Source organism: Trichoplusia ni, chromosome 2 (genome assembly GCF_003590095.1).
Source record: "Trichoplusia ni isolate ovarian cell line Hi5 chromosome 2, tn1, whole genome shotgun sequence".
NCBI classification, from domain to species: domain Eukaryota; kingdom Metazoa; phylum Arthropoda; class Insecta; order Lepidoptera; family Noctuidae; genus Trichoplusia; species Trichoplusia ni.
The window spans coordinates 11,248,213-11,266,945 of NC_039479.1; the positions used below are offsets into that span (position 1 = coordinate 11,248,213).

The 18,733-nt window shown below is 34.4% G+C and overlaps 1 protein-coding gene across 2 annotated transcripts in view; it reads left to right on the forward strand.

Moving 5' to 3' along the window:
• The window catches only part of LOC113507143 (nose resistant to fluoxetine protein 6-like), a 41,493-nt gene that overhangs the window by 13,941 nt on the left and 8,819 nt on the right, over nucleotides 1–18,733 (forward strand). The window contains exons 1-3 of one of the 2 annotated variants that reach the window (XM_026890015.1): nucleotides 6,288–6,395; nucleotides 12,487–12,659; nucleotides 16,044–16,237. In XM_026890015.1, coding sequence (XP_026745816.1) covers nucleotide 6,395; nucleotides 12,487–12,659; nucleotides 16,044–16,237 — 368 coding nt within the window. In that variant the 5' untranslated portion in view covers nucleotides 6,288–6,394. Of the gene's footprint in view, nucleotides 1–6,287; nucleotides 6,396–12,486; nucleotides 12,660–16,043; nucleotides 16,238–18,733 lie in introns of those variants that run through there. The other variant, XM_026890008.1, reaches the window with a different exon arrangement.

Consider the following 18,733-nt stretch of genomic DNA (forward strand, 5'->3'; position numbering starts at 1 on the left):
TGAGTTGCCAGATCCAAACGGAACGACAAACAAACAAGAAAGTGAGTGCATAAAAACGTGTCTAAATATGGGTATAGGATGTGGTGGTAGACCCTAAGGATAGAGGGTCTACCACCACGTCAGAGAGTAGATAGAAAAAGCTGTTGTGAAAGTGAGAAAACAACAATTACGCATAGCAGTGTCTCTCTCCCACGACGGCTATCATTGTGACCTCATAGCTAGGCAGATCTTCGGAGTTATCTATTGATCTGATATTAATTAAATTATAATTGCGAGCTAATTATTAGATTGTGCTTGAACTGTTACAGTAGAGTTATAGGGTTCATTTCAGATGCCTTGATCTTGATGATTTATTGTCTTTGGACGTAGTAACTTAAAGATTATGTTGTAGTAATGTAGGTCTTTATTGCATGTTTTTGTTTGACTGGATAGACTGCAAGCGACGGATATACAATATGGAGACCTTTTTTGTTAAGAGATACTCATTTTTATGTGTTTGTGTGTTACATTAATATTTTACGAGTATTTTAATGTAAAAAAATAACCGTATTAGGATACGCGATACTGAAAGATCCGTACACATAAGACAGGCTTAAGACAAACACATCGGTTAGGTGATAAATAAACTTATGACCGTAACAAACCATAAAAATATATAATCTGTTAAAGTTTCTGCTGGCCAGCTATCATTTTTTATGAGATGCAGTCTGTTGACAGATCGTTTTTACTCCTTGTTTACAAAACCCTAAAGAGGTAAAGTAAGAGGGTAAGTAGGTTCCTTTCAATCCTTCTAACTGAAATAATCAGATCTAGTCAAAATAAACTAAGAAATAATTGGTATCCGTTTTCAATAAGTTGTTTTTCAAGACAGAATAAACTATACAAGTACAGTTTGCCCTCTGTCTTTGTTCGTTTAAGATGTCGATATGTTCACATCAAGAACTAACTGGATTCGAAACGTCAGCAGTTAATATAGTATTTAAATGAACACGTTAGGCAGTGTTTGAAGAGTTTAATTGGGCAAACTGAAATCAAGCCAGCCACAAACATGTACGGGGGACTGAATACCTAGGTATATGTGTAAATATTAATGTAAAAGGACGAACTGCGGCTATTTCTAAGTTTTTAGTAAAGCCTAAGATTTATCGTCATTGATAAAAGTCCGTATCGGAGATAAAATCATTGCAGTTTTTCGACCTTGCTGCTCACTGCGGGTTGGTCATTTCAGATTATAACGTTCTGAATCCAGGTTTCCGGACAATGTTTATCAGCCTGTCAGACAAGTTGTCAATGGTGTCAAAATTAAAGAAATGACAGTTAGCTAAGAGGCTTACCTGTAGCACATTATAGGCGATTTCTAATATAATATTTATCCGTAATATTGCACTGTATCTATTAATATTCTGCAGACGTGGTTTGTAACGTGCGTTTATTTTTCTTGGACAAATAACAGTAGAAACATATACAAGGCATAATATTTGCGTGTTCATACCGCTTGCATCGTTCTTATGTAAATAGTTATGTAGATTTGCAATGATTGCTTTGAAGATTTATATTTAGCTAAACATTGTAGTTAAGAAAAAAAGAAAAAAAGTTGATTTTTTTTTCTTATTAAGACATTGACACTTCATATTTGTGCATATACATGCTAAGTAGAATCGTACGTTTTATTTTAAATAAAACCTTATTCGTGATAAATTGCACTCAATCTCGATGGTAAATATCTGTTTCGATACTGGTATGTCGTGAATTATTAAAAAAGAAGATACAAACTTGTCGGGAATAGGAAACCGAAATGAAAAGTACCTACGTAATAAAATACTACTACGTAAACCACAATTCAAACCAATTTTTCCCCATGAAATAATCCGGATAAAGACAGTATCTATCTATCTACTATGTTTATGCTGCAAGAATAATAGGGATGATGACTGGGTATAAAAAGAAAAAATCTCATTAGTCTCTCAGTTAGATAATTGAAAAGTATGAGACACGATTTTTTTCTTTTTCAGGAAAACTAGAATTGACAAAGATTAGGCTTTAAAGTTTAGGAGAGGGGGCTTGTGACGTAACGATAGAGTAAAATTTATACTCAATCGTGACGTCACGCGTAAATTGGTAAATTTATGTTTGCGAGACAAATTAAAAAATACGTATCCATTATTATACAAAAACTGCAAACAAAATATGTCATCATCCCTATTATACCTATTTATACTGATTACAAAACTAATTAATTACCACTGGCTGATAGATTTTCCTTACAGATATATTATGTTATTAATGCTAATAGCTCCAAATGATGGGTTTCAGAATTGCATATTTGTATTAATGATTTCCTAGTGTTAATAATCCTCATAGCAAATGAGTTCTGACATGGAACAATACTGAAGTAAAAATATGGCTAAGTATAAACTAAATATAGTAGTTGCCCACGGACCCGCTTGCTACGAATCGGAAATAATCCCATCGGGACATCAAACCAGGATAAAAACTATGTGTAAATCCAGGTTATAAACTGTCTGTGTCCACGTTTCGTCAAAATCTGTTCAGTGGTTTTCATAATTTACCTCAAGTTATTTGTTTATTTACATTTTTGTTTTAAATACTTAAAGCTATTTTATATCTAGGATATCTAAATTACACCCACGCGATTTTTCAACAGTAAAACAAACAATAATCAAAAATAAAACTGCGTTTGTACCGAATGCATCCTAGCTAAGACCTCCAAAAACCTACAGTGACTTAAATAGTGTGAAAACAACAAAATACTACTGTAATCGACTGAAAACACTAGTAGTATACCAACAACAATCCCACACGATCTTGATAAACCCACTCCATATGAAGCTAACCCAAAATTTCGAACCCTTGCCTTATGAAGTGCTATTATTATTACATTAGTACATCGCACGTCACAGTGCAGGACAATAATGAAACAATGACGACAACTTACGTACACTGAATGTATTAAACATTGCACATACTAAAAATATTTGGACGACAGTTGTTTTAGCGTAGAGGTCATAAGACAGAAAGTTTGGAAAATTATTGTACTGTTTAGAATGCTTCGATTTTTTTTAGAGAGGTATCTTCATAATACCAGCTTTCACGTTGCAAAAGAGCGAACGCCAACCAGCCTGGTCTTGGGCAGCCAGTATCCATCAGAACACCAGAGACTTAATCGATGGAGGATAAGTGCAAGTCGCACATCGTCTTCAAATTCATGACCGCACCTTTGCTTTTTCTTTTCATATTTTTTTATAGCAGCAGTAGAAATGCATCTCTCTAAAATTTTCAGCTGGTTAGCTATCACTCTTCATAAGAAATAACTTGGTGACCGACAGACCGACGGATAGTTGTATAATTAATAGGGCTTGGTTTTTACCCTTCGGGTACGGAATACTAAGAATCGTCATGGCAATAAAATTTTCTTGTGTTGTGTCTTAATATATTCCAGACTGACTACAGCTCGGAATATATTGTCAAGGCTACAGCAAATCAAAATAACCCTTGTTGAACGTTATTAACATTGACCATTGCAACCACCATACTCAAGCAAGGACCATCCAAGGAACAAAGTTTTGCAAGTAGCCAATGTTACAATTACACCCAGAAACGTCGTAAAATTACACAATTTGGGTCAATATCACAGTGTAAGTGTTCGTTAGCAGGCGGAGTGCGTATGACTCAGGCTCCCTTGCTTAGGAATTCGCTTCGAGAACCAAGGTTGAGTGAGGACTGACTGTTAATAAGCACATGCGTTTGATACGCTTTCGTTGCATGTTTTATAGCTTGTTTGAAGTTTTTACTAAGAACGTGTGTGGTATGTCTTTGGAGTGTTTATGGATTGCGTTTTGGGACATGTATGGAGTAACGTAGAGTTTGATTATGTTATACAGAAGACTTTAAGAGTTATGTGCGACTTAAATGCAATAAGTTTACTTTTCGACAGAGATTGATAAAGTTATCTTGTTCTTCTTAAAAAAGTAAAAGCAATATATTTGAAGAAGATAAAGTTGTAATTGATTTTTTTATTGTGAGGGTCGTTTAATTTTGCGCAATTTTTGAATCTGCTCTGCACTCTGCGTGTAATTTGGGTTAACTACAAAAAACGCTATGACGTATCCAAGCAAATACATAATAGATGTAAAGCAGTTCACCATATTTATTTTTGAGAACAATTTAAGTTATACTTGAAGTTACGGTTAAATAGTTGTCAAATATATTTTGCGTAACATGCTCAAATATTGGATGAGGTTACGAGATGTTTGGTTTGAGAACAAAAAATGATGTTTGAACTAATTTATTTAAATTAGTATTGCAATTGTGAAAAGAAACACTGACATATTAGCAAGCTTCTAACTAAACAGTTTAATAGTATTTTTTTTTTACTTAATCCCCGAGTTGTGAGATTTTCCACAAACATTCACGTGCAATCGTAGATCACACAAACGCTTGTCTTACGCGAGGATCGAACTCGCGACACGTTGACTTGGTGGCTATACAGTTTGATCTATCGGAAGGAATTGGATAAAAATTTCGGACCTTTTAAGATTAGAAGATCTCGAGTAGCAACAATTCTATGCAGCTTGTTCCATAAAGACCATATACAGTTGAAGTTAGAAAATGTCTGGAACTGGTCTAGACTGCCAGTTATAGGTAGGACTGTACTTAATAGGAAATTGGTATCCGCGTTCCAGTATATAACGTTTGTATGTTTACCTATTATTGTCGAAATCAAGGTTAATTATTGCTACTTGGAGGAGTTACAGCTATCAAAATGTTAACACAAGAGGGGATAATCGTCGCCAAAAAACCAATTACAAGTGATCGCGTTTAGAGTTATAATATTAACTTATTTAGCATGTTGCGAGCACAGACAGCAGTAACATAACTTTAAAAGAAGACTATAAAATATTGTTATAACAACAAAAAGATCCATCTTCAAATAAAAAACTACTGAGCCAAATCTGATGAAATTTGAATGGAAGCAAATGACAGCTGTTTCACGTTAAATGAAAAAAGAATAAAAAAAAAACCATTCCATCCGGTCCTTAGTTATGATACTTATGATTACCTCAGCGTCCCTTATAGAGAAAGATCATTTAGCAAATCAGCGATAATAAGCAGGTAGAGACGTAAAGTTTATTTATCATTACGTCAAGATTTACATACAAACAAATTGTAAGTAAATGAGTAAATATTGAATACTAATAAACATACTTATAGGAAAACCTTTTCCTTTGCCCACCACTCTAGCAATAACCAACCTCCTTCCTGTATATTTATTAATTGCTTTAAACCTTTCTTCTTGTGTTCTTTTTATTAATTTTGTTCTATTTTTTATTTCCGAGCATAGAAAAAATAAGATTTACTGTCTTAACCTTTTTAATATTATTCTAGTATATAGTATATAATGTCTTTGTATTATTCCGATGGTTTTGCACGTCTGACGTCAAAAATAAGGTTGTTAGTTTGTCACCAATGTTAATCTTGCTACGTTTGTGCCAGTGGCTAGTTAATTGACAAGTTAATAATTTAGAAGACATGGCGAGAAAGATGGGATAAGCACTCTGTTTTTTTAACGGAAAAGGATCCATATTCCGAAAAACGGCTATTTTGCCACAAATTCCCATAAGTAAGTTTTGTAGAACACCATTCTATTTTCTGAACAAAATAAACAATTATCTGTCTTCGACAAGGATTGAGTGAGAATCAATGCCAATTCAAGATATTTTCAACATCTACGATTTAACTCCTAAATAATCAATACTAAAACTAAGCGTTCTATAAAATGTAATGTCAAAATATTTCCTAACGCGTAAATAGCTGAAAGGAATCTGCAGCCGCGGGTTATGTACATTCATTGAATATGAATGTCTTATTATAAAAGCAATAAAGGCCTAATGCGGAGCCGACAACCGTCGTTTTCCGTCACACAATGATGACACTAGTATATTATAGTATGTGTAACCAAATTCCTGTATGTGATAACGGAGTACGTGTGGTTCATTGAGACGTAGTTTTTTTGGACTGTTTTTCTATGTTGTTTTAAAGTGTATTTATTATGTTGGGTTTTAAATGCTTAATAAACTTAATTATCCGTTTTGGATTGCAAAATAAAATAGAGGTTACAATGGTTGAGATGTGCAGTTTCAAAAAGTTGCACCAGTAAGAAGAATCGGACAGTAAACAGTTTTTGTAAATAGAAGAGAAGATCAGAATGTTTTTGGAAAGTTACTGTTTTAGCTTATAGGTATTAAGCACACATAAATTGGCAGTTGATTGTAATACAAACTCAGTATGCGGATACCCAGTAGCCAAAATTATTGACATTTGATCGCGGCAAGTTTCTCGTACTAACGCGATTGATTGCAGTGTAAATATAAACAGTAAGTCTATTTAATTTTTAAAAGACACAAAAAACTGAACATAGCAACAACTACCCAATAACATGATATCAATATTGCACTCATAGTCAAGTTTGCACATATGAAATTGGTACGAAATTATCTATCGTGGGCCCTATGGCCTAGGGAATTAATGCGATCGCAGGTGTCGAAGAGAGATGCCGTTCTACACCTGTGTAATGGGCTGTCACGCTTACAAAATATAAAATAATTTTACTAAAACATACCACATTTTTAATTAATATTATTATCGTTGTACACAATGTGCTCAAATTTTATTATCCTAGCAGAGTTGCTCTTTCTCAATTAATAAAACTCGACGTGTCGCTCCGATCCCCGAGTTGAACAAGCGTTTGTGATCGGCGAATGCTCGTCCTGAGTCTGGATGTCATTGTGCATGTGACTTGAATATTTACAAAAACCCTCGCGACACAAAGATAAATTGATAAGCGCAGGAGTCGTTAAAAAAAGTATCTGTGGGCAAACACAGTCATGAATATCTCTCTTTATTTGATTTACACGAAGTCATACTAATGCTTATTCAACTCCAAGAAGTACAAGTTAATAATCTAATTCTAAGCACATGTAATATTCAGATGACGTGACAAACAAAGAAACGTTCGTATGTTTGTGTTTATTGTCGAGTAAACTCTTTGTAATTACAGAATAGCTACTTACTCAGCATATTAATGTTACTAGTTGGCCGTGTTTGGCCCAACATTTGTCGCAATGCATGTTTCTTTAAGGGTAATAATATACTGCAGTATTCTAACAGAGTCTACTTGTTATAGAACAACGAGTTGCTAGCTGAAATGTCCAAATGTTTCGACGAGCGGTTTTAAGAGTGCAAGCGATGCGATGTTTGGTATTTCAATAAAAACAAAAAACTAAACGTTACAGGCAAATTCACTTGCTGCGGTATTTCCGAATAAACCGCTGAGCACGAAAGTTACATAACAAGGGAATGCCCGAGGAAACGCTGCAGTGTATCACGACCATTATTCTAGAGTTTAATGGAACAAATGTTGGGCCAATGATGTTGGTGTGTGTTCTGTTGAGCAGCTGTTTGCTCAATGTTTGTGTGGCTATATTTCCTTAATCGCGGCGACTTGATGCCAAAATCGAAGAGGTTATTTGATTACTTCTTGTTGTGTGTGCCAATGTCAGTCTGTATCGAATACATTATGATCTTGTTTGTTTAATTGCGACATTTGTATCCGGATATCTACGGCTGTTTAGATAAACTTCTCTTTCAATGAAAATTCATGTTTACAATGACTGCGGTCATAATGAAAAAAAACTTATTTACATAAAAATAAGTTATTTTTTTAGAAAGAAATCTGTTGTTAAATCTAAGAAAAATATAAAATGAAAATTCGAAGTTGCAAAAAAAAATTGGGGTTGCGTACCCAAAGGGAAAAATGGAACCATATTGCTAAGGTTTGCTGTCTGTACTAACACTAATCTGTTTGAAAACTTTTGAGTTTTAGAATAAAATTTTTGAAAATATTTTTCTTTTGCTCATTAATTAACTAGCAATTTTATCACTCCAAAGTACGCAGGCATACTCAATTAATTTAAATGATTTAGGATTTCAATAGTCATTAATTTCATTTGTTAGCTTTGACATATTTCTTGATAAATCCTCATAAGTGTATAACGTTTCTTGTTAACAAACACTTCAATGTATACAATATGTATATACACAATGTATACATAGTTCGTCACGTCTGCAGTGCTAAGTGAAGTAAAAAAAACATTAGCCACTTCATACTGTGACGTTTTTGGTGCTACACACACGTAAATGTTTACAGAAGGTTCATTCATGCTATTTGGGTGAATGTTGATGCTTTTTGTTTATCGAATGTCAAGAAGCTAGTTTTTCAAATGACGTTTCTGAGGATTGTCGCAGTCCAGATGCGAACTCACTGGTCACGATCCTCAGAAAAAAAGAACTGAGAGAAATGTTAAAATTAAATGAAATAATTTATTCTGTTAGTATGATATAATTAACTCTTTCACATGCTTTTTTGAACGCTGGAGTCAAAATGATTTATCCTACTTCGAAGAAAGGAGTCGCGATCTCCTTTAACGTCTAGACAATTTAAAAACTCTGTTTATGTTATTAGTGATACTTTTGATCATGTACGTGTACGTGATTGCCAAAAAACGACACTAAATTGAAACCATTTGAATTTTTTAATGTTGTTATTGTTTTCCCCGAACGTAGGTACATACTTTGATGCAATTCAAAGACAGTCTTACTTTGAAAATGTACTTTGACGCATTAATTTTAAACGACGAAACAATCTACTTCAAAAAAATATATATGCGACGGTTAAATAGTTGCTCTGACTTGGCTTACTGTATTCCACTGTCTATTGCAATCCACTAGTGACGAGCAACTTGCACGGTGGATTTAATTAGGACGCACCTGACGTAGCAACTGGCGCAAAAATGTTTTAATTTGTTATATACGATGCAGATTTGTCATGTGCTATGCGGGGTATGTTGGGCTATGCTGATTTTTATGGCAGTTTTAACTAACCTTGCTGTGAATAATTTAATCAATGTTTTGTTTATGTTAATGTGAAGAAAAGGTACCTTTTTTGAAAGCATATTTGATTGCATGTTTCTACCACTATAGACCAAGAAAACTGTAGAAAGCTGGCTGATAAAATAAATGTTAAGAGAAAATAAGTCCCTTGTATCCCTTGAATAGGGACGACGACAATTTTTTTTTGCAGTGTCCGTCTTGTAGTTTTCTGTATAATAATGGATACGTATTTTTTTATTTGTCCCCCAAACAAAAATTGACCAAATTACAGTGAATGAAACTTACGCGTGACGTCACGATTGTGTATAAATTTTACCATCTCGTTACGTCACAAGCCTCCTTTCCTAAACTTCAAAGCAGTTAATCTTTGTCAATTCTAGTTTTTCTGAAAAAGGAAAAAATACGTGTCTCATACTTTTCAATTATCTAACTGAGGGACTAATTAGATTTTTTCCTTTTATACCCAGTCGTCATCCCTATTATTGACAAGGATAGCTGACGTGTTGAGGTTACCATAAATACTTGTCCTAAGTCTAGGTGTCTTAATTAATTGTACCCCTTGATACCCCTCGCGGCATCGGGATTAAATTCCTTGGTGCGGAAGTCGTGAGAACCATAAACAAATAAGCAAAATATACTAAAACCTAGCTCTAGCAAACTTTGCAATCATCATGTAGTAAAATGTTCAAATAATCTGCAAACCTTTTTTTCTTTTTACTTAAAAGCTTTAAAAAAAAGATTAAGGAGTATAAAACAGCGCTACAAATCTTTACAAAGCGATTGCTATAAATTATTTTCATTTTAATTGCGAATTACTTGTAATGCAATTAATTCCTTTGTCGTACAATTAATTGCATATCAAAAACCCTTAAATAAGTAGTTCTTAGAATTAAGTTAGCGTGCTCGCAATAAAATTGCACGTTGAGTGTTAAATTTTTCACTGCGGCTCACTTATCTTGACTTTATCAGAATATTTATTATACCCTACTATTTCTAAGGAGAATGGATTAATTTCTATTATATTTCTGACGTTAGAGGAAATGTTAGGTTAAGTCAAGCGTGACTCGGGATTTTGTTGAATATCAAAGTGAATTATTATACACTAACAAAACTATTTTTGCTTAGTTGCTAACCGAACTTATAAAACTATGATACTATTACATACCGTTAGAAATCTCTATATAGTAGAGGATTAACAAACATTAAATTCACATGCACGAAGAACATCCATCGTAAAACAAGCATGCATTGATCACACAAAAGCTTAACCTATGCGGGGAACGAACCCGCAGCACGCATACGAGAATGACAATAGTCATTCTCGTAGTAACGCGTACCACTCGTCTATCCGCACGTCGAAAAAGAAAAACAAAATCTGTCTAGATCGCATGCGGGTATTGCACTCATGTCCTTTAGACCTTAAAGCAGAAGGTTGATCCTTAACTCAAACCAACCAATCGAATGATCTCGATAGCAAGATCGATTGTCAATTGTCCACGTCTCAATCCCCACACTTCAACCTTATGACAAGTGCTCTGCTACGAATATCAATGGCTTTAAAAAAGGTAATATAATTGTGTGTGGGTGGCGTTCCTCATTCAAAGTAGTTTTTTTTTGTTTCCTACATTTTTTAAGGTGATTTTGATTCGTAGGAAGTGCTTTCAAGTTTAGTATGGAAAGAGAGAAATAAATATCTATTCCTGTACTCATAGTAGTAGTAGTTCTTTAAATTCTCGACAACGTTGATTCAAAAGACTGGATACCAAAAAATCGAAATTGTATTTTTTCCACATCAAGAATTTGACATGAATTGAAAACGTTAGCAAGAGTGTAGTCCATGACTGAACAAGTTAAAATCTTGTTTATTTTACACCGCAGCCCGGCTTCCTCTAAACCCTCAAAATATTTTTCCGGAAAACAAGATCAAAAAAATCTGTACACCAAAAAGGCGCACAGTATTATTCAGTGCTGCAACCAATCAATCTGTAGAGCAGGAAGCGCTAGAGCAGAAAGCCATTGAACCCGCAAAAATGCCTCTACGAAATAACTCCACGTTCTTATAATTACTATACATGTCATCGTCAATGCTACCGGGAAACCATTAGCGATCCGTGAGGACGGCACAAGGATCACGGTTTTCCGCACTTCATGTTCTCCATTGTCTTATAACAAAGAGAGATTGATAGTCCATATTTGCGAACTAGGTTTTACGGGAAGTCTTCAACGGTCCAAATTTTTGGAATCGAATAAAATGGGACTACGAGCATAACGAAGTGTTAGCTTGTTGTAGCGCATGTTTGTGGCTTTATTTCGTGTAAATGTTTTGTATAAACTCGAGTTTGTAGTCGAATGGATCCGGAATAGGTCTATATTCTATTTCGGGCAGTACAAATAAAGGTTGTATGTTTTTCAATAAACGGTTTGGCAAATGTTGACTCATTGTTTGAGTTACATATTTCTCTAACGTTGGCAGTGTTATAGGATTTATTTTATTTAGAAATGTAATAAAAACAAACTTTTTTTATTTCATAGGTAAAAAGCCCTGCGAAGTGGATAATATTTTTAATTAAATACAAAGCACTCAATGGAAAAATTTTAACCTCCGATTCAAGCTCTCGATTTTCATACCAGTATAAAAACTGACAAACCTTAGTTGAAAATAAATTATCGGTCATTGTCCGCTGTGTGGAGAATAAAAATTAAAAAGTGGTTAAAAAAAATGAAAATTTTCCAAGATAACCCTCAAAGAAACAGGCGTTGTCCAATATAAACCATGTTTGTACATAATACACTAGTTTATATTCAAATCACGTTTACTTGACTGTACCAATTCAGATTCTGCTGTTAAGATGCCTATCTCTAAACAGAGCATGCTTGTAACACGTGCCTTGATTTGGTCTTTTTATCTTCGTAATTTTCCGTTCTTAGTTTCCGTGTTTGATAGGGTCTCGTCATGTGCAAAATCCTCAACCCTAGGGATAAGGGTTGAGAATGCGTGTTAAATGACATCTTAACAATGGCAACGTATATTATACCTACTACTGTCACAATAATAATTGTTAAACTTTGAGTTTACATGAAATGATAATGTTCAACCATTCTTTCTTCTCTTTTTTTATACAATGACTCTCGTGTATTAAACACGACATATAGCGCAGGGGCTTTCACAAATATGCAAGTAACATACACATACAAACTCAGAACATGCGTCTGTTTATTACACAAATGCTTGGAATCCGCGGAGATCGATTCCTAGACAGTGCGTTTGGCGTAGGTCTTATGCCACTCGGCTATCAGCGCAGTCAATCACAAAGAGTTCAAACGACTCACTTGAAATACACTTTAAGCTAAAAATTGATTCTCTAAACTGCTGCCTAATAGCCAATCTTTTGGCTGAACTATAAGCAAGGCAATAACAATTCGAAAAAAGTGCATTAAACTAAACTAAGTCTTCAAGTCAGTCGGTATATCAATTACTCTTTCTCCACCTCTTACACGATGTTCTTTTATTTTCAGTGTTTGATGCATCAGCAAAGTCTCCACAAGGTCTCCTCTTCGGTTCATCGTACCATCTTGGCAACTTCGACGAGTGCGTGGCGATTTCTGACCCCGGGTACAACGGGGTAACCATTCAGGGGCAATACTGCTTGGCTACTATCAAGTGGAGACAGAAACATGAAAACGAGAAGGTAACTGAACATATAAACTACAATTCTTTTGCCCTGAATCAGGTCCCTCTGCTGGTCGAAAGGTCCCTCTTTTATTTTCCAGACCTTTCTATCTTTCGCGATTTCTGGTCACGTGCGCCCCGCGTATCAAACTGGATCGTTACAACCTGTTAATAAATGTTTAAAATGAAAAAAGAATATATGACACAATCACACAATATTTTAGATTCGACCACTTTCAAAATGTGACTACTGCAAAAATGCTGATATGATTCATGCACGTGATAATAAGCAATAGCTATCCAGTTCAGGATTCGAAAAATCTTAAAATAACTTTGCATTTTTTCAGTCAATAAAATCAGTTGTATTAATAGACATTAATAACCCAAAAACATTCATTACACTTATCTGTTTCTTCAGCAAAAATCCATCTGACCTATACATGTCCTATCATATACGGATGTCAAAACTTCGTTACCAATCCTAAATCTATCTTCAACTGAAACAACTTGTCACTCAAAGCAATGACTATGATTAAATACAACTAAGACAAGTTCATAATTCTCCTTCAGAGCTAGGAAGAGGAACTATGTGGTATAAGTTTAGAAGCACAGGCATTATGCTTGGAACTTAGTAATAAGACTCTCCCGCTAATCTGTCTAATTCAACTCAGTGACGTCACTCGACCAACTTACATGACGTATGTGGTAAAATAGGTCTGCAATAGAAGTTGGTTTTGAATTTCGAACAAATCTTGGTATGGTGACAAAGAAGGTTCATACAATTCGATTCATTAGTTGTCAGTATTTTCAGGGTGTGAAGTGCAGATTTTTACTATTACAGGTGTCTAGCCGATTTTGTTACGTAATAGCACAAAAGAGGTGAATATTTTTTTAATGGCATACTATATTCTTTTTCCATCCTATTGTAAAGTTTTTAAATTAAATTTCACTAGGTTTTAAGATGCCGAAAACTGTGTCTATTAGTTTTACGTAGAATAAAATAGAGTCGTATATCAAAAGAATAATACTAGTTACAATAGCTTAAGATGTTGCTAAGTCGAATTAACAAAAACAAAATATTTTGTTGCAAAGTATAACATTGGTTGCATATTTAATACAAAAGAATAAAATAACGATCTTCTAAATGGAACACTTTATTAATATGCATTTAAATACTGGCATTAACATTAAAATCACGTGTGTCTCAAAAATTTAAAGATGCAGAATGACATTTGTCTGGCGATTCCATAATTGTAATTATAATAGAGTAATCTGTTAATGAAAGTTTCTTATTTTTTGTGTTGGTAGAAGACAATATAAAAATTACATTAGATAAATGTCCACATTTTTATGCTTTTTTGAAATTTCGTTTGCAGTTAACTTGAGTATAGAATTTTGCGTTACACATTAACACAGAAACAATAAAATTAAAAAGTAAAATAACAATACGATGAAAACGATATTCTCTCTTTAATCCCCAAGAATGGAAGTTTAAACTTAAAAAAAAACTTTTTATATTAGTTTTTTACTGTGTAATAAATCACGCGACTCAGACTTGTCGTCGAATTAACCGTTAACGCTTAAAAAAATGACATTTAAATACCGATACACCAAATTAAAACTTTGTAGCAAATCCAAGTTGAGGTATCCACAAATACGGATGAGATAATTTCTAATGTTGGTAAGATGTTTCTTATGACACCTAACACATGTTTTGACTTCTATTTATTTTGTGAGATCATAATTCTTGATTGACGCAAGTCTCGACCGCTCAAGTACTGTTGAACTATAGACTCAATAAGTGACCATTATTCGTCAGATTGACATCAAGTATGTATATTTTATTTATTACTGTAGGTAATGATGCTTGATTTTTGTATATTGTAAAGCGTAATTTATCTAAAAATCTAAAATTCAGATTTTATTGAAGCCTAATAATGTAAAAATCAAAATTATTTTAGTAAAATGCTCCTAATTGAGGTATTATTATAATAACGATGATACCTGTAACTTGACTAAATTATTGGGTTTAAAAAAAAGTCGTTACGGGGGGGGGGTAACGACTTTTTTTGATACTCCATTAAGTAGTCTAGGAAATTGAATGCTATAGTATTTTACTGAAATGTGCAATGCCATAAAAAATGTCAGTGATACATCCTGGTCGATTTCGGGAACGGCAGCTAGTGCCGCAGGGCACCAGCCAGCTGACCGTTATCACATGTGCACTCCCTGTACCCTTAATATGGTGATGATAGCCTGATGGGAATCAAACTCTACAAAATGGAGCTTTGAGTTGGCCATCCTGCATTCTTAAAACTAGGCTCTATATAAATAATTTTAATAGAAAAACGTAAATGTATGAAAGACAATATTGACGCAAACATTGTAGGCTCTCCCCTAAAGCGGAGGTCACACCATCGAGCCGAACAGAAAACAAGCAATTCAAATGAAAATCGTCCTTGCCTTTAAGTAATCTGTAGAAAAGGGGAGAAATAGAATTATATTTCTCTGGTTGAAAAGTTTATTTGCTTTCATACCACGCCTAAGGCATAGCAGGTGGATGTGTAGGACTTGCACTGACTAAATGCACACCTACGATGTCGCTATTTTATTTTCGCGATTAGGCAGAAAAGGTTCCACTTATATCAGTAGCGCGGGATAGTCCCCACATGTTTTTGGCGCCTCCAATAGATGGCGTTGTCACCTCCCCTTAACTTAACTCTTAGATAAACGTAAAGTATGCTTAACTAAATAAACAGTGACATGTTATGTGCTAAGTTTCACACTTTGTAACCACGTTACACTAAAAAATCAAAATGTACAGCTATACATGCAGGCAGTACGTTACACTAGCCAAAGTAACCGTTTGTATGATGAACTACTGAACTCGTTTTAATGGTGTTTCGTGTAAATATTGGTTGGAAGGTTATAGGCCGTTCGACGGGGCCATTTTGTTCCAAGCCAATAGCAGCTTGAATGTTTCTTTTGTGTGTCTATTGGAAACCATCGGATTCTAATGTTTTTGTACAGGCAATGTTAGAAATGTGTGTAATTTTCTATACTATTTAATTAAAAAGGAGAGTTGTCAATCGTTTTTTTTTGTTATTTTATATTTGACGGTAAACATTTTTTTTTTAATATTCTAAGAATAAGCTTGATAGATTTTATACTTGATAGACTAAAAAGACCATGCGTCATCATTTTTTTTTAAATCTATTCAACATCATCATCCTAGCCTTTTTCCAAGTATGTTGAGATCGGCTTCCAGTCTTACCGTATGTAGCTAAGTACCATTGTTTTAGAAGGACCGACTGCCTATCTAAACTCCTCAACCTGAACATCCCCATATAATATATTAAAGGTACTTTTAATTTAAATAAATCACGCCATAATTCTCTTCCAGACGAGAACTGGTCGAGGCGAGACCCTCCGGTGGGCAGTGTGCGTGCCGAGCGCGTGTCACGCCAACTCCGTCGCCAGCTTCGTAAGCAGTGTCCTGGCGCACACCGTCAGCAACACTACTGGAGTCGAAGTCAATGACAGAGACTGCTATACGAGAAGACCACTGGAAATCACTACCTTGGATGTCGCTTATTTGTAAGTGATATTGTAGTTTAAGCTTAAGTTTCTGAGATCAGAAGGGGGAGGGGATTGCTCCTTAAGTGACACCTGTCTTAGACCACTATATTGGTTTTCATATTCTTTTTGTCCGACGACTAGACGCAAGAGTTGTTCAAACAATCAAATCCGAAGATATTGTTGCAGGTAAAGGTGAATAATTAGAAAATAAGACTTTAGATGCAACAAGCATTTGTTTTTCTTTTGTCTTTAAGCTTTGCTTTTTATTTAACTTTTAAGTACAATTGAGGTATATTAGACGGACTTAATGCCTCAAGGCACTTTCTATCAGTCAACCTTTTGATGGAATGCAGTATATTTGAATATTAGATAGGTACTAAAATCTTGAGGAACTCATAATTATACAGTTGTGTGCATGCACGTTTACATTAAACTTTCACAGTGAATATTTTAATTAATTATCAATATATACTTTTAAATGGAAGACATGTTCTTGCATAACCTCCTTTTCTTTGCCGTTAGAAAGGCATAAAGCCTATATGCACAGGTACAATGACACGAATGTTAATAAAAATCAATAATTAGCATTTTACAGTTGCAACTTAATATTCGTCACACTCAACCGCGATCAATTAATACATACGTACGTATATTATATACATATATTACATTATTACATATATACGTATATTATACGTACCTTTATACCAAAATAAACAGTCACTCATCACCTATATATCAATAACACCAACAATCAAAAACCAGTAAACAATTGAATACAGATTTCAAAACAAAATAAAATACGAAAAACAGAAGAGCTCTTAAACAAACTAAAGTTCCACTATTAATCGTTAAAAACGTGCGGCTACCGGCATTCCCCACAACGACTTCCCCCAGACAATAACAGAGATTAGAATTAAAGAAGCGTTTTTCTCAAAGCCCCCGAGCCCATAGGTCCATAGCGGGGGACCTTCTACCAACTCTAAGTAAGATTGAAAGAAGTGAGAGCGGACTATACGGCATATAGCACCATCTCTCTCTCACGGATGCAATAATATCATTTTGAGAGGTATTGGAAGAAATTCTGGCTATAAATCATCAGGTGCTACCCACCTCTATATTTCTTCCATTTTCCCGTGATTTACTAGCACGGCGGGATGATATTGGATGACATAATCGAGTAGACTTTATGTGAGGTGTGGCTAACAATTACTCGTTTAGTCATTTTTTCGGTTATCATAAATCTTAGCGTAAGGCGAGGAGAAGATGCTGGTGGTGAGAACGGGATTTTATTTGAATAGACTATTGTTTCGGGGGAAAATTTGTTTATTTTTCATTTGAAATACGACTTGAGTAGCCAAAATACGTTGTAGACATAAAACCTTTTTGGGCCACACCAATGACTTTTCTGAGCAGTTCTGTATTTATCTTTCGTCAACATTTAAAATCAAATTCTTTTTTTTTTTCAAGATAGCCTAAAGCCTTTTAAGAACGTAAAGTTACATAGCTCGTGACTCCCGTTGCGGGGTTTAAAAATGACATTCCCATAGAGAAGAACTGGCAAGAAAATATGTTCCTTGACATATTATCACGAAGCTTTATTAATTTAATATAAATCTGTTTGTTATTAAGAAGAGTATTTATAAAGTCATATTTACTAAAGTTTATTAATAAAGTATTTTAATTGTATAATTTTACACAGTAAGTAAGCTTAACGATGTTTTTATTATGAAAATTGTAATTTCGTTTTTCTAAACTTGAACTAAAGTAATTAAAAGCGTCTATTTTGAAAATAAAATTTATAGCTGAGAAGTTGATAATTTTGGAATATTATTAAAGGTTTGTAAGCAGGTAATAAACGGTACCAAAAGAGATTTTGTTGGTAACTTACCTAAATTCAATAAGAATAATTTTTCATTATTTATTTAACCAAAAAATCTGATCAATTCGTAATTTTTCTTTTAACGCGTAAACAAAAATTGTGATTTTACGGCAACTTAAAATCTCCTGTGACGTCATTCATCAGAATTCATATTTACCGACTAGTGACGTAGTTAAATACTACTTGTGTCTTCTTCTATTCGTGCGTTTTAGTTCGTATTTTTAAGTATTTATGAAATAAAAAATATTTATGAAATATTTTAAGATGACCGACTAATAACATATTTTTGAGACAAATATCTTGATTTGGCTGAGTTTTGGAGCGTCTATCCAATGCATCTCTACAACTTCTAATGACTTTCAGCTCCAATTGTTACCGTATATTTTTTTTGAAAAAAAAGCGACTCCCGCACTAAAAAATTTAATCCTTGTGTCGCGGGGGGTTTCACAAACATACAAATCACGTGCACAACAACTCCCAGACTCAGAGCAAGCATTCTTGGATCACACAAATGCTTGTCCTACGCGGGGATCGAACCCGCGACACGTCGCGCTCAGTGGGTTTGGCGTGGTGACCTCAACCACTCGGCTATCCGTGTAGTCTGTCATTGTCTATTATTGTGTCATATGGAC